Source organism: Quercus suber, unplaced genomic scaffold (assembly GCF_002906115.3).
Source record: "Quercus suber isolate HL8 unplaced genomic scaffold, Cork oak 2.0 scaffold_243, whole genome shotgun sequence".
Taxonomy (NCBI): Eukaryota; Viridiplantae; Streptophyta; class Magnoliopsida; order Fagales; family Fagaceae; genus Quercus; species Quercus suber.
The window spans coordinates 865,610-880,023 of NW_027069700.1; the positions used below are offsets into that span (position 1 = coordinate 865,610).

General features: G+C 35.4%; 1 protein-coding gene and 1 pseudogene across 1 annotated transcript; both read right to left on the minus strand.

Annotated features, from left to right (window-relative positions):
• Window positions 1–337: 337 nt before the first annotated feature.
• Window positions 338–8,246, minus strand: LOC112004125 (replication protein A 70 kDa DNA-binding subunit B-like; annotated as a pseudogene).
• Window positions 8,247–9,699: 1,453 nt separating this feature from the next.
• Window positions 9,700–10,469, minus strand: LOC112012778 (replication protein A 70 kDa DNA-binding subunit B-like). The gene is made up of 3 exons (XM_065780713.1): window positions 10,369–10,469; window positions 10,152–10,278; window positions 9,700–9,864 (listed from the first exon to the last, which is right to left on the minus strand). Exons 1-3 carry the CDS (start codon window positions 10,467–10,469, stop codon window positions 9,700–9,702), a joined length of 393 nt encoding a protein of 130 aa, XP_065636785.1.
• Window positions 10,470–14,414: the final 3,945 nt, after the last annotated feature.

Below are 14,414 nucleotides of genomic sequence, written 5' to 3' on the forward strand. Positions count from 1 at the left end.
GAGACACTCCTCTCATCGGCGGACCAAAGACCCTCAGTCATAATCCTCCTTAAGGTATGTTCTTTGATTTCTATGTTTTTCAATTTTTCATCAAAGGTTACTTGTCCAGTTCTCTTAGAGTTGTTTGTCTTCAGATGCTGTAACTGTTAGCTAGGTCATTTAGTGATGTAAATCTAGAAAGGAATTTCACTTTGGATAAGTGATCTTTGTTCCTTGTATTTGCTTATTACAAAGTTCTTTATACAAATTTCTGTAATTTTGAACAATTACAGTGTGTCTACAATATGCAGTAGATTTTGCAGAAATATGAATTTGGCTTTGTCAAATTTCCCAACTCTCAACTTAAATTGCACTCTTCATCATTTTTATGGCATGCTTCACACCAATACCCAGACCCCAAAGCCTCTGTCACTTTCTTGTTGCAAGTTTTGCAAGCCCGGTACCACGTTGCCTGAGCAGGCTTGATGAAGCTTATGTATCCGCTAATGCTGAAAAATACAGGCTAGCCAATGCAAACACAAAGTTCAGATCACTAAAACTGAATGTCCAATGTCAAGACAAAATCAACCTTAAGTTGTTTAATTTTAAACTGCAACAATATGTGAACTTTTTAAAACATTACAAAATTTCTATAGATGGAGACATTCCTGAACGGTTTTAGACCCCTTAGAATAACCAGATTGGTTAGCTCAGATTAATTAGCTAAGTTGTTACTTAGTCAAATTATGCAATTCTAGGTTAAAGCAATCAAATAATCATATCAAAATAATAAAGCAGCGGAATAATAAAAGACACAATGATATGATCACCCAGGAAACCACACGGTAAAAACCTGGGGAGGATTTGACCTAGCTATCCTCAAGGTAAACCTGAATCCACTATGCGAAAGAATCGAAGTTCATACAGAAGGACTACAAGCTCCCCGCTTGACTTCCTAATGCTACCCACCAGTAGAACTTACTGACACGACCACGTGCAAGCTCCGAATCCACGGACTCCTTCTTTCTTGGATTCTTCAATCAGCTACAAGCACCCACGCTTGATTATCTTTAAGCTTCAATGGTAGCAACCAAGTTGATCATCAAGATGTAGATAATATCTCCAACTTGAAAACCCTAAGCTTTGTGTAAAGGAAAACTCCTCAAAGATCTCACAAGAGATTTACACAAAACAGCAATGTATGAGCAACAATACAATTGGAGCAACCTTCAAAAACGTGGCTAGGGTTTTGTTTATATACCTAGGGTAAAAACATAAAACCCTAAACGTTTAATGAAGTAGGGCTGAGTTGGAAATTCTGCAGAAAATTCAACCTGTGCGATTTTCGATCGATCGAGTCTATTCTTCGATCGATCGAGCCAGGCCGAAAGTCCCAAGTACTTCTGCAGCCACTCGATTCCAACTTTACAATATTAAACCAACTTTGAGCAAGTCTAAATAAGACTAAATACAATGTTTTGATCATGGTTTGCCAACATTACAAATTAGAGTTCTAAATACATAAAATCCTAAGACCTTAGAACCTAACAAACTCCCCCTTTGGCAATCCGTGACAAAACCCTAATTAACAGCTCAAAGTTTTACAAATAAAAAGCCCTTTACAAAGATAATGCTCATAAAATTCAATTCAGCCTAACTACTATCCATAGTTGCAAGTGTAGACAGCAGCTTAGTTGAATCAACCTGTATAATCCTGAAATACTCAACAAACGCATAAACGCATGTGTGACAGTAAAGAGTAAAACAACAGGTATAACATTCTTGTAAGATCCACACAACACAAAATAAAGACATATAAAAATGAACAAGTCATAAATATAAATCAATACGCAGTGAATCATAAAGCAACAAGAATCAATAAAAAATATCATGTATATCAATCAATGTTACTCCCCCTAACATGAATATCCCCAAAAATGATATACAAAGTGAAGCACATAGATACAATCTAAAAACTCCACAAGCTCCTCTAAAACAAAAAATATCCCCCTAACTACAAAAACTCTACTACAAGTCAAAACTCCACTCCCCCTTTTTGTGACGGAATGCCAAAGGGCAATCACAAGTCGCCATCAAAAGGAGGTGGTGAGGGTGAATGAAGACGCGCAAGATCAGCTCGGAGAGCACGCATCTCATCCAGCAAGTCCACCAAAATCTGACCATGAGCCTGCTGAACAGTCATGACAGTCTCCAAAGTACGACGAACATCAAAGTCGGCCGAAGGAGGTGGAGGAACATCAGCAGCAGCAGCATCATCACCAACTGGAATAGGAATATCCTCACCAGCCATACCTGCAGAAGAAGAAGGAGGAGGTGCACTACTAGAGGGCTCAGATCTAGGGTGTTTAGAACCAGCTCGAAGATGAGCGGCCCTCTGTCTAAGAAAAGACGCACCTAAAGGTCCTATCACATGGACGGGCTCAGAGGAAGGAAAGTCATCAAGACCAAGAAAGAGAAGAATCCTATGAATGAAAATAGGATGAACAAGAGCATGAGCAGTAGATGAACTCCTATAAACTTCGTTCAAAGAACGAAGAAAAAGATGGGGAAAACTAATAGGAGCATCAGTAACAAGAGCGTACAGAAAAACACACCTCTCAAGAGGAATGGTGTGAACATGGGAAATAGGCCAGATCGAATGACAAGCTATCCGAAAGAACAGATAGTGCAACCCAGAGAGCTCAGCAGAAGTGATCCGAGGATCAGAACCCCACTGGACAGTAGTACCAGTGACGTATGACAAAACATCGCTAATCTCGGGAGACTCATCATAAGGATAGACAGGATGCTGGACCAAAGGTACCCCTAGAGCATCAGCCACTACCCGAGGAGTAATGGTGTACTCTACGCCTCGTATCCAACTCTTAACTAGAGTGTTGGAATCATAGACGCGGATAGAGATGTTCGAATAGAACTCTCTAATCAAGGCAGAAGGTGGAGGAGGATCAGAAACATCCACCAAGGGTAACCAACCCCGACGCTCAAAATTTGCCCTAATGGCAGGATCAAGCTCATCTAACAGCACAGAACGCTCAGCCCAAATCTTTCTCTTAACGGTCAGTTTCTCAAAAGTCTCTTGGTTTTCCTCACTCGGAAACCTCTCACTATCAAAGGATGGAGGGGGTGAAGGAGAAGGTGAGGGAACACTCCTACGGGCTCTAGTTTTCCTAGGCATAGTGCTAAGGAAAGGACAGAGACACAAAGAGAAAAACACAAAGAAACAAGAGAAAACAAAACCAAGGGCAGACTGCAAATTAGCACAATAAATAATATAGAACAAAAATCTATATGATGCATGAACAATAAAATGTTGTGATGCATGATCTAAATGCAGTGACAAATTAAGTTTAATTGAGAGTAATTGGACAAAATTGGCTTGAACAAGGAATTTCTATCAAAAATCCCAAAAATTTGAAAAACCACTTGAAAATTTTGCAACAAATTGATGAATTGAGCATTACAAAACACAGCACATAGATTATAATGCTTAATTACACCAACACAACAAGCCAATTTCATCAAATTCTACCCAATTTAACAAAAGCCCCAATTCGGATCAAGAACAAACCCTAGAATTTTCAATTTTTCACAAAACACAAAATTGATCAAATTAACCACCAAGGATCATTAATATAATGTGTCCCCACAAAAACCCAATGATCAATTTCATAAAATAAGGTTTGAATCAACAGAAAATCCAAAAAGAATAAAGTCCGAAAATTACCCTTAAATGCATGGATTTATGCATGAAATAATGAAAATAACATCAAAAGGAAGGGCAAAAGAGTCTTACCGGCTTGAGGAAAGAGAGATTTTGCAAAAACAACGGAGGAAAACGACAAAAATCCTGAGGTGTGGAGCCTAGCCAACGCGGAGAGAGAGAAAAGTTTGAAAAAAATTTGAATAGCACCTTTGAAAAAGTCAGAACTGAACTTTTAAAAAGCTTTTCCACGATATTCGATCGATCGAAAAATACATTCGATCGATCGAAAAGCACAGTCATTTTAAGACAAATGAGAGCACTTTTTCGATTGATCGAAAAATAGGTTGGATCGATCGAAATGGGCAGAGGCTCACTAAATTTTGGAAAAATCACAGTTTTTGAAAGACACAAGCCGAATTTTGAAAATAACTCCTCAAAGCATTAAATTGAAGAAACAAAATGCATGAGTATGAGATGGAATGCTTTTTCAAAAACCCAAAATTTTGAACCCAATATTCTTAAACAAATTGCAATCAACCTCCCATTATATTTTCTCAAGCAACAAATATGTTGTGCATAAATCTCAAGATATTTTCAAACTTGGTTGGTCAGACCAAAAACACACACACTAGCATGTACAATGTTTAACAAAGAGTAACTTGTGTAGTGTGTGATACTAGCAAAAACTTGAGATACATGTGAGGTGATATGTGAATAGCAATCAAACACAAAGTCTACACAATTCATCACATAGAATTTAAAAGAGACTATCACCTAAAGAGTTACATCCTATAACTCCCACATCTCCTAGAACAAAAGCTTGCAATCATGTAAGTTTCTTGCATTTTTGCCTCTTATTTGTATGAAATGGCATTCAGCCTAATAGTATACACCGGTTTGAATTAAGTGAATTGGCATCAAGCCTAATAGTACACACCAGTTTTAATTTAATTGAGGCTACACCTTATGTTCTTTTTGTGCATGTGCTACACTTTCTCGAGTACAAAATCTTATGATATGCACTAAGGTGTTCATGATTGGCTAGTGAACAGTGGTGAGATGGTTATTTATGCCTTTCTCAAAAGGATCAAGTCCGACAGTCAAATAACATGTGACTTCAAGATTAAGACAAAATGATAAACACCATAAACATCTTTCCCACACAACATGCATTACAAAGTTTCAACTAGTAAAGTGCAATAATTAAGCTCATCCGAGCTAAACAAGGTACATAAACTTGTTATGTAAAGATAAGGTGGCCAACCTTGATTTCAAATCCATGATATGAAATACAAAATACAAAAATCTTTTTGGTTTAAAAAATTTTATGACCAAAAACAAAAAGCACACATTATGCTAAATGAACAATGCAAATGCAATGCATGACAATGTTTAACTAAGCTATAGAGGGTACACAAATAAGAAATATTAATTTCTTAATTAACCCATGAGTATATGTACAAACTAGTACATACTCACACAAAATCAGAAATAGCTTAGCATACTATTCAAGTTTCTCCACAATGTTAAGCATGTTTTAAATTAAGAGAGAGATATCATAACTCATGTAATCCTCAAGAACAATAAAACAAGACACAAAATAAAATATTTTTGTCTTTTTGAAAATTTTCAATGTTTTTGGATTTTTTTTTTTTAATAAAAAAAACCTAAAAAACAAAACAACCAAAAACAAAAACAAAACATGTCCACAAATAATTGAAAGAATTAAATCAGGGACAAGTTAGCAACATTCACCTTGGAGAATCTTTTCTCACCCATTTAGCACGAGTCTTCGGCTTTGTAGGTGAAAATCCATGTGAAGCAGAGTGCATTTGAGGAATTACACCAATCTTCTGAGAAAGATTGAAATCCTGCAAATTCCTTTCATAAGCCAACAAGCTCAAATTTTTCAAAAGAACATGAGACAATTTATATGGACTTATGGCAAGAGAAATCTCATCACATATCCTAGATTGAAACATAGAATGCTTAAATTTCAATTTATGACAATTAGGACGAATGTGACCAGAGACACCACAAAAGTGACAAACAAGAACAATTTTAGGAACATTAGTATTCCTAACAGCAAATCTAGTCTCAGATTTTGGTTTTTGTCTCAACAAAGAACAGTTTGGTCTAATATGACCAACAACACCACAAAGGTGACAAGTAGGCACAAAAACAGATTTATCATGCTCTCTAACAGTAGGTTTAGACATAGGTTTAGACATAGGTTTAGAAACTTCAGCGTCTACATCAGAACTTTTACCTTTGTTTAACCTAGCAAAATAAGCATTTTCTTTATTATTCCTCTTAAAAGGAGGGATATAAACTTTCTCAGTTTTAGGCTTAAGAGAAACAGAAACGCTTCTGTTATCAACAACAGGCTTAGTACTAGTCAAATTTTCAATTTTAGTTTTAGATTCAACTAACTCTTGTTCCAAGCTTTTCATCTTCTCATCTTGAGAGGAAATTTGATTTCTCAAAAATTCATTCTTTTTATTAGACTCATCTAATCTCACAATCAAATCCTCTTTTTCAAGATTAGCCAATTTTAACTCTTCTTTAAATTTCTTAGAAATTTTCAAAGATTTAGATAATTCCTTACGAAGAGTTTCAAAAGCATCAAAAAAATCAACAGAAACAATATTGTCCTTTTTATTCAAATCATCATAGGCATCAATAAAATCAGCAGAAGCATGAGCAGAAACATGATCAGAAAGACAATTCAAATTATCCATGACAACAGGGGTCAAGGATCAGCTCTTAGATCAAAAGATCTAAAACAGAAGAGCTACCTGCTCTGATACCACTTGAACGGTTTTAGACCCCTTAGAACAACCAGATTGGTTAGCCTAGATTAATTAGCCAAGTTGTTACTTAGTCAAATTATACAATTCTAGGTTAAAGCAATTAAATAATCATATCAAAATAATAAAGCAGCGGAATAATAAAAGACACAATGATATGATCACCCAGGAAACCACACGGTAAAAACCTGGGGAGGATTTGACCTAGCTATCCTCAAGGTAAACCTGAATCCACTATGCGAAAGAATCGAAGTTCATACAGAAGGACTACAAGATCCCTGTTTAACTTCCTAATGCTACCCACCAGTAGAACTTACTGACACGACCACGTGCAAGCTCCGAATCCACGGACTCCTTCTTTCTTGGATTCTTCAATCAGATACAAGCACCCACGCTTGATATTCTTTAAACTTCAATGGTAGCAACCAATTTGATCATCAAGCTATTGATACTATCTCTAACTTGAAAACCCTAAACTTTGTGTAAAGGAAAGCTCCTCTAGATCTCACAAGAGATTTACACAAAACAGCAATGTATGAGCAACAATACAACTAGAGCAACACCCAAAACGTGGCTAGGGTTTTACCTTATATACCTAGGGCAAAAACATAAAACCCTAAACGTTTAATGAGTTAGGGCTGAGTTGGAAATTCCGCAGAAAACGCATTCAGGTCAATTTTCGATCGATTGAATCTATTCTTCGATCGATCAAGCCAGACCGAAATGCCTCAATGCATCTGCAGTCTCTCGATTCCAACTTTACAATAATTGAACAACTTTGAGCACACTATAACAAGACTAAACATATTGTTTTGATCATGGTTTGCCAACATTACAAATTAGAGTTCTAAATACATAAATTCCTAAACCTTTAGAACCTAACAATTCCCTTTTGAAAACCACTATCATCACCACTCTAATCATATAAAACAATTATAAAAAAGAAAAATACTATTTCAACAGGGACTTATATACACTTATTTTCCTATGAAACCATCACATATCAAATTCTTTAAGGAAATTTCTTTACAGCGAAGAGCTCCTGATATAATACATTTTCCTCACCCAAGGATGGGTTCTTCAGTATGTGAGAAAGAGAGACCTGGTCAGAGTACATTGACCTTGAACCACTCTTTGATGATGGGCTCATACCAGAACTGACAGATGCCATTGAACTTTAATTACCCTCTGAATCATACCTTTCCAAGGCAAGACAAGAGGGCGATAGCTTTCTGGCAATTACATACCTGGATCTCAACTTCTTTGCTTCAGGTAAATCTGGATTTGTAAGCACAACACTTTGCTTAGTGTTGACAAAGATACACCTAAAAACATGTAGAGCATGCATAATGAGTTGAACCCCATTTTCCTTTCTTTCTAGAGAATACCAATGGTTGCGACTGAATTAAGCTTAAAACTAGTTTTACCTTTAAATTCCCCAACTTTAAGGGATTTAATTGCAACTATAGGTGATTTATCTGCAATATCTAGCAATTCCTGCCCCACACTTGTTGCAAGGTCATTCCACAAGGAGACCACAACTGTCTTTTTCCTACAATTCAGGTATTCATGGTTTCAATATAACACACAAGACAAGAACATAAAAAATAGCAGTCAGCACCAAGTATAAACTCACGTCTCATCGGCAATAGTAATATCACGCTTTGGGATAGTATCATTGTTGCTCTTCCTCCGAATGCTCATTGTAGAGGAGACATTTTGAACAACACCAATGACATTTGAAATTTGTAGTCATAAACATTCATTATGCATGAAAAGAAAATACAAAACCATTTAACACAAATGGTAAGAGTGTGATCTTACCCACAAATGGTAAGAAAATACAAAACCATGTAATGCATTTATATAGTTGACTGATGTAATTTTTATTCTTATAATTATTCTTATGTCATACATAGCTTATTAAATTAAAATATATATTTTTAATACGTAATTTAATTGTATTGAATTTTGCCATACATAGCTTATGTCATACATTGCTTATTACTTATTCTCATGTCATACATAAGCTTATTGCATTTATATAGTTTGCCAAAAAATTATATATATATATATATTAAGAAAGCCATTGATTATATTATTAATTTCAATATCTTTATGAGTATTTAATTGATATCAAATCTTTTTGATTTTTTGGCTAAGGAGAAGTTAAAGGTCCGGCTATATATATATATATGGAAAGAAATAAAGTAGTAGAGACACATTATTCTTGAATTACAAAGCTGAAAATTTTTTAAAAATAGTTTTTATTGTCCTAAACACTTACCATTTATTGTTTCTTACTACTCACAAAAATATTCTATCTTTTACAAAATTTTCTAGGAAAAAGAAAGTACTATAGAGAGCTTATATCCTACGAGCAGTGTAGGCTCGCAAGGATAATCAGCAAAAGGTGGCTGGGCTGTTGTATCCTGGGGGCAACATGCAGAAACTATTTGTCTAACTACATCGGATATACCGTAGACGGCACGATTTGTCTCAAGACAGTGACTTGGTCCACGCCTCATCTCTGCCACCTCTCTTGGTAAAATCAAATTGTGTAAATTTTCAAGGAAAATTCAGGTATTATCTCTCCTTTATTTCCAACACAAACTCCCTCTTAGACACCCAAATCAATTACTCTCACACTCACTCTCACACACCCAAATCTATCACTCTTACACTCACTCTCAAACACCCAAATTTGTCCTCCTTCAGGCACCGAAACCCACCAAAATCACTCACTCTCACCCTCAAACACTCTCCTTCTTCAAACTCTCTCGTCCTTCAGACACTGGAGGCCACATATTTAGACAACCAAACACCGAAGATGCTCGCTCACTCTAATAGAAACAGTCCTCTCATCGACAGACCAAAGACCCTCAGTCATAATCCTCCTTAAGGTATGTTCTTTGATTTCTATGTTTTTCAATTTTTCATCAAAGGTTACTTGTCCAGTTCTCTTAGAGTTGTTTGTCTTCAGATGCTGTAACTGTTATCTAGGTCATTTAGTGATGTAAATCTAGAAAGGAATTTCACTTTGGATAAGTGATCTTTGTTCCTTGTATTTGCTTATTACAAAGTTCTTTATACAAATTTCTGTAATTTTGAACAATTACAGTGTGTCTACAATATGCAGTAGATTTTGCAGAAATATGAATTTGGCTTTGTCAAATTTCCCAACTCTCAACTTAAATTGCACTCTTCATCATTTTTATGGCATGCTTCACACCAATACCCAAACCCCAAAGCCTCTGTCACTTTCTTGTTGCAAGTTTTGCAAGCCCGGTACCACGTTGCCTGAGCAGGCTTGATGAAGCTTATGTATCCTCTAATGCTGAAAAATACAGGCTAGCCAATGCAAACACAAAGTTCAGATCACTAAAACTGAATGTCCAATGTCAAGACAAAATCAACCTTAAGTTGTTTAATTTTAAACTGCAACAATATGTGAACTTTTTAAAACATTACAAAATTTCTATAGATGGAGACATTCCCTTTTGAAAACCACTATCATCACCACTCTAATCATATAAAACAATTATAAAAAAGAAAAATACTATTTCAACAGGGACTTATATACACTTATTTTCCTATGAAACCATCACATATTAAATTCTTTAAGGAAATTTCTTTACAGTGAAGAGCTCCTGATATAATACATTTTCCTCACCCAAGGATGGGTTCTTCAGTATGTGAGAAAGAGAGACCCGGTCAGAGTACATTGACCTTGAACCACTCTTTGATGATGGGCTCATACCAGAACTAACAGATGCCATTGAACTTTAATTACCCTCAGAATCATACCTGTCCAAGGCAAGACAAGTGGGCGATAGCTTTCTGGCAATTACATACCAGGATCTCAACTTCTTTGCTTCAGGTAAATCTGGATTTGTAAGCACAACACTTTGCTCAGTGTTGACAAAGATACACCTAAAAACATGTAGAGCATGCATAATGAGTTGAATCCCATTTTCCTTTCTTTCTAGAGAATAACAATGGTTGCGACTGAATTAAGCTTAAACTAGTTTTACGTTTAAATTCCCTAACTTTAAGGGATTTAATTGCAGCTATAGGTGATTTATCTGCAATATCTAGCAATTCCTGCCCCACACTTGTTGCAAGGTCATTCCACAAGGAGACCACAACTGTCTTTTTCCTACAATTCAGGTATTCATGGTTTCAATATAACACACAAGACAAGAACATGAAAAATAGCAGTCAGCACCAAGTATAAACTCACGTCTCATCGGCAATAGTAATATCACGCTTTGGGATAGTATCATTGTTGCTCTTCCTCCGAATGCTCATTGTAGAGGAGACATTTTGAACAACACCAATGACATTTGAAATTTGTAGTCATAAACATTCATTATGCATGAAAAGAAAATACAAAACCATTTAACACAAATGGTAAGAGTGTGATCTTACCCACAAATGGTAAGAAAATACAAAACCATGTAATGCATTTATATAGTTGACTGATGTAATTTTTATTCTTATAATTATTCTTATGTCATACATAGCTTATTAAATTAAAATATATATTTTTAATACGTAATTTAATTGTATTGAATTTTGCCATACATAGCTTATGTCATACATTGCTTATTACTTATTCTCATGTCATACATAAGCTTATTGCATTTATATAGTTTGCCAAAAAATTTTTTTTTTTTTTTTTCATATGATATAATTAAATATGCTTTTATTATATACTAGTGACATACTTGTATTAAATCTGCTTTTCAGACATTTTTCTTACTTTGTAAATTCATCAATCATAAATGTTACGATGGGTTTAAATGATCTCACAGTAGCACTCTTTGCAGTATGGACCCTCGGATCGGTGAGGAACCATAGATTGTGCGCCCTAATCCCATTGATAATTCAATGCTGTCACAACAACCAAATCATGAATCAACTAATATTTGGAATGACGAGGTGAAATATCTAGTTCTAGCAACCACTTTAATTTTTACGTTCTCTTTGACTTTTAGCGAGTTCTTTCAAAGTTGTATATCTAGTTCTAACAACCACATAATTTTTATTGATTTTAGAGGACCCAGACCCACTTGAATGTTGTGGTCGCTCTAAGGAGATAGCAAAGATATCAATGCAAGACAATCGGGTGATAGACATTATCAAGTTGGTGGAGCTAGAAGGATTGTTTAGGGCCTCGTCCAGAGAGATAGATCATGGCCTAATATCGGCCCTAGTTAAGTGATGGCGGCTGGAGACCCATACATTCCATCTTCCATGTGGTGAGATTTCAATCACCCTACAAGATGTGGAGCTCATTTTAGGACTTCCTATAGACGGTGAGGTATTGGTTGGGCCAACTGGTAGAGGAGGGGGGAGGTTAGAGGTATCTGTGCGCGGAGTTGCTTGGTTTTGAAGTTTTGGAGAATGAAAAGAAAACTTTGGTGGGGCAAAGAATTCTCATCAACCGCCTCGTTGAGCGCATTGCAAAGCCACTGCCTCATGATGCAACAGAAATTCAGATACATCAGTATGCCCAATGTTATATTTTAGCATTACTAGGGAATTCGATTTTCATGGAAAAGTCAGGAGATAGGGTGCATCTGATGTTCTTGGAGTTCCTACGGAACTTTCGTGATCCGCTACAGTATAGTTGGGGTAGTGCTTGTCTAGCATGGTTGTACAAAGAGTTGTATCGGGCAAGCCATAAAGATCATTCGCAGATTGGTGGGGCGTTACAATTGGTCCAATATTGGGCATGGGTGAGGTTGCCATTCTTGTGCTCAAAAATAGAGCCCCCACCTAGATGTAATTATGGCCCATGGCCAAAAGCTTCACTTACATTTAAGTAAGTATTTTCATGATATTCAGTGTGTTATACAATGTACTCTTCTTAGCAACTGAGTGATATTATCTTATTTTATGTTATTCGCTCATAATTATAGGTGGGTGCGGGTGCCAAGCCCGAGGAATAAGCCATCCGGCATGGCGTTGGTCCACTATTGCAAGCAATTAGTTATAATGGAGCCGGGCCAGGTAATAATATCCAAAAAATCTGTTTGGTTATACTGAATAAAGATTATTATTATTATTTTTATTATGCACATTATTTTTTGTCTGGGAAAAAAAAAAGACAAAATCAATTGATCAAGAAAATCAAGAGTAACACTCACCATTCTATCTTTATGTACATATCTTGTAGAAGCAAAGGTGTGTGTAATGTAAAAATAACTTGGCGTAAATGCACTTTTAGTCCCTATATTTTGAAGTTTTTCCATTTTAGTCCCTACATTTTATTTTTTCCACTTTTAGTCCCTAAAACCAATTTACGCCCTTCACTTTAGTCCTTGAAGCTAACTTTCGTCACTAATCTAACGGGAACACTGACGGATGAATAAAATAATATTTTATAATATTAGATTATAATTTAAAATATTTATTTTTTAATTTTAACAAAAGAAAAAATATGAGTAAGCCATAAAGATCATTCGCAGATTGGTAGGGCGTTACAATTGGTCCAATATTGGGCATGGGTGAGGTTGTCATTCTTGTGCTAAAAATAGAGCCCCCACCAAGATGTAATTATGGCCCACGGCCAAAAGCTTCACTTACATTTAAGTAAGTATTTTCATGATATTCAGTGTGTTATACAATGTACTCTTCTTAGCAACTGAGTGGTATTATCTTATTTTATGTTATTCGCTCATAATTCTAGGTGGGTGTGGGTGCCAAGCCCGAGGAATAAGCCATCCGGCATGGCGTTGGTCCACTATTGCAAGCAATTAGTTATAATGGAGCCGGGCCAGGTAATAATATCCAAAAAATCTGTTTGGTTATGCTGAATAAAGATTATTATTATTTTTATTATCCACATTATTTTTTGTCAAGGAAAAAAAAAGACAAAATCAATTGATCAAGAAAATCAAGAGTAACACTCACCATTCTATCTTTATGTACATATCTTGTAGAAGCAAAGGTGTGTGTAATGTAAAAATAACTTTCATAATTAGGGAAAATATAAACATAAAAGATAATTTTGCCATGTTAGTTCTAAACCAAAATTTGAATACAATTTAGATCTGGCTCAAAACTTGAGCAAAAGTTTAATATGCCATGCATATTAGATCTTGGTGAGTTATGTAAAAATAGGGGAAAAATTAGGCATAATTAAGGGCAACTTTTAATTGCTTCATAATCTTTTAACTGTGTATCCAATTTTCTATCATTAGGGACTTATATATATATATATATATATAGAGAGAGAGAGAGAGAGAGAGAGAGAGAGAGAGAGAGAGAGAGAGAGGAAACACACAGCTACGATACGCTTTGGTGATTTCATGAGATTCGTCAAGAAACCTCTTATATGGACTAGGTTTACCATAATAACATCTTCAATTGAGGAAGAGTGCAAGACGGAAATAACTTCCTCTGTTGACAGGATATTTGCTTAAGTATACAGAAATAAGTTGAAAAATCAATTACTTCTCAAAAAAAAAAAAAGTTGAAAAATCAATAAACCATCTTAATTACTGATCATCAACTTCGAAAATGTCTTATAAGAGCATTCACATCAGATTAGTTAAACTCTTTTAAAATAGATCTACAATACAAATTTTACACATTTTGGCTCAAAAATGCTCTCCATCAGTCCTTCTAAAATTGTGTAAAAATGTGTATATCTTTACACGAGCTACAGTAACCGTGTAAATATACACGGTTACTGTAGCTCGTGTAAAGATTATTTTAATGATTTCTATTCATTCCTTTTTTCTCTCTCTTCTCCGACTCAACAAACTCAGTAAACTAACTTTTCATCTTCTTCTTTTTCCTCAGATGCACACAATCACATCCACACACAAATACATCCACATAGACAAATCAACACAGAAATACATTTGCTTAAAAAATAAAAAAATAAA

Excerpts from the sequence above, each read along its gene's own strand:
- LOC112012778 (XM_065780713.1), bottom strand. The coding sequence starts at position 10,469 with ATGCATGCTCTACATGTTTTTAGGTGTATCTTTGTCAACACTGAGCAA. Across the intron at positions 10,279-10,368 it reads GCAAAGAAGTTGAGATCCTG|TTCTGGTATGAGCCCATCAT; the intron begins GTATGTAATTGC and ends GGCATCTGTTAG. Across the intron at positions 9,865-10,151 it reads TATATCAGGAGCTCTTCACT|CCTGTATTTTTCAGCATTAG; the intron begins GTAAAGAAATTT and ends TGCATTGGCTAG.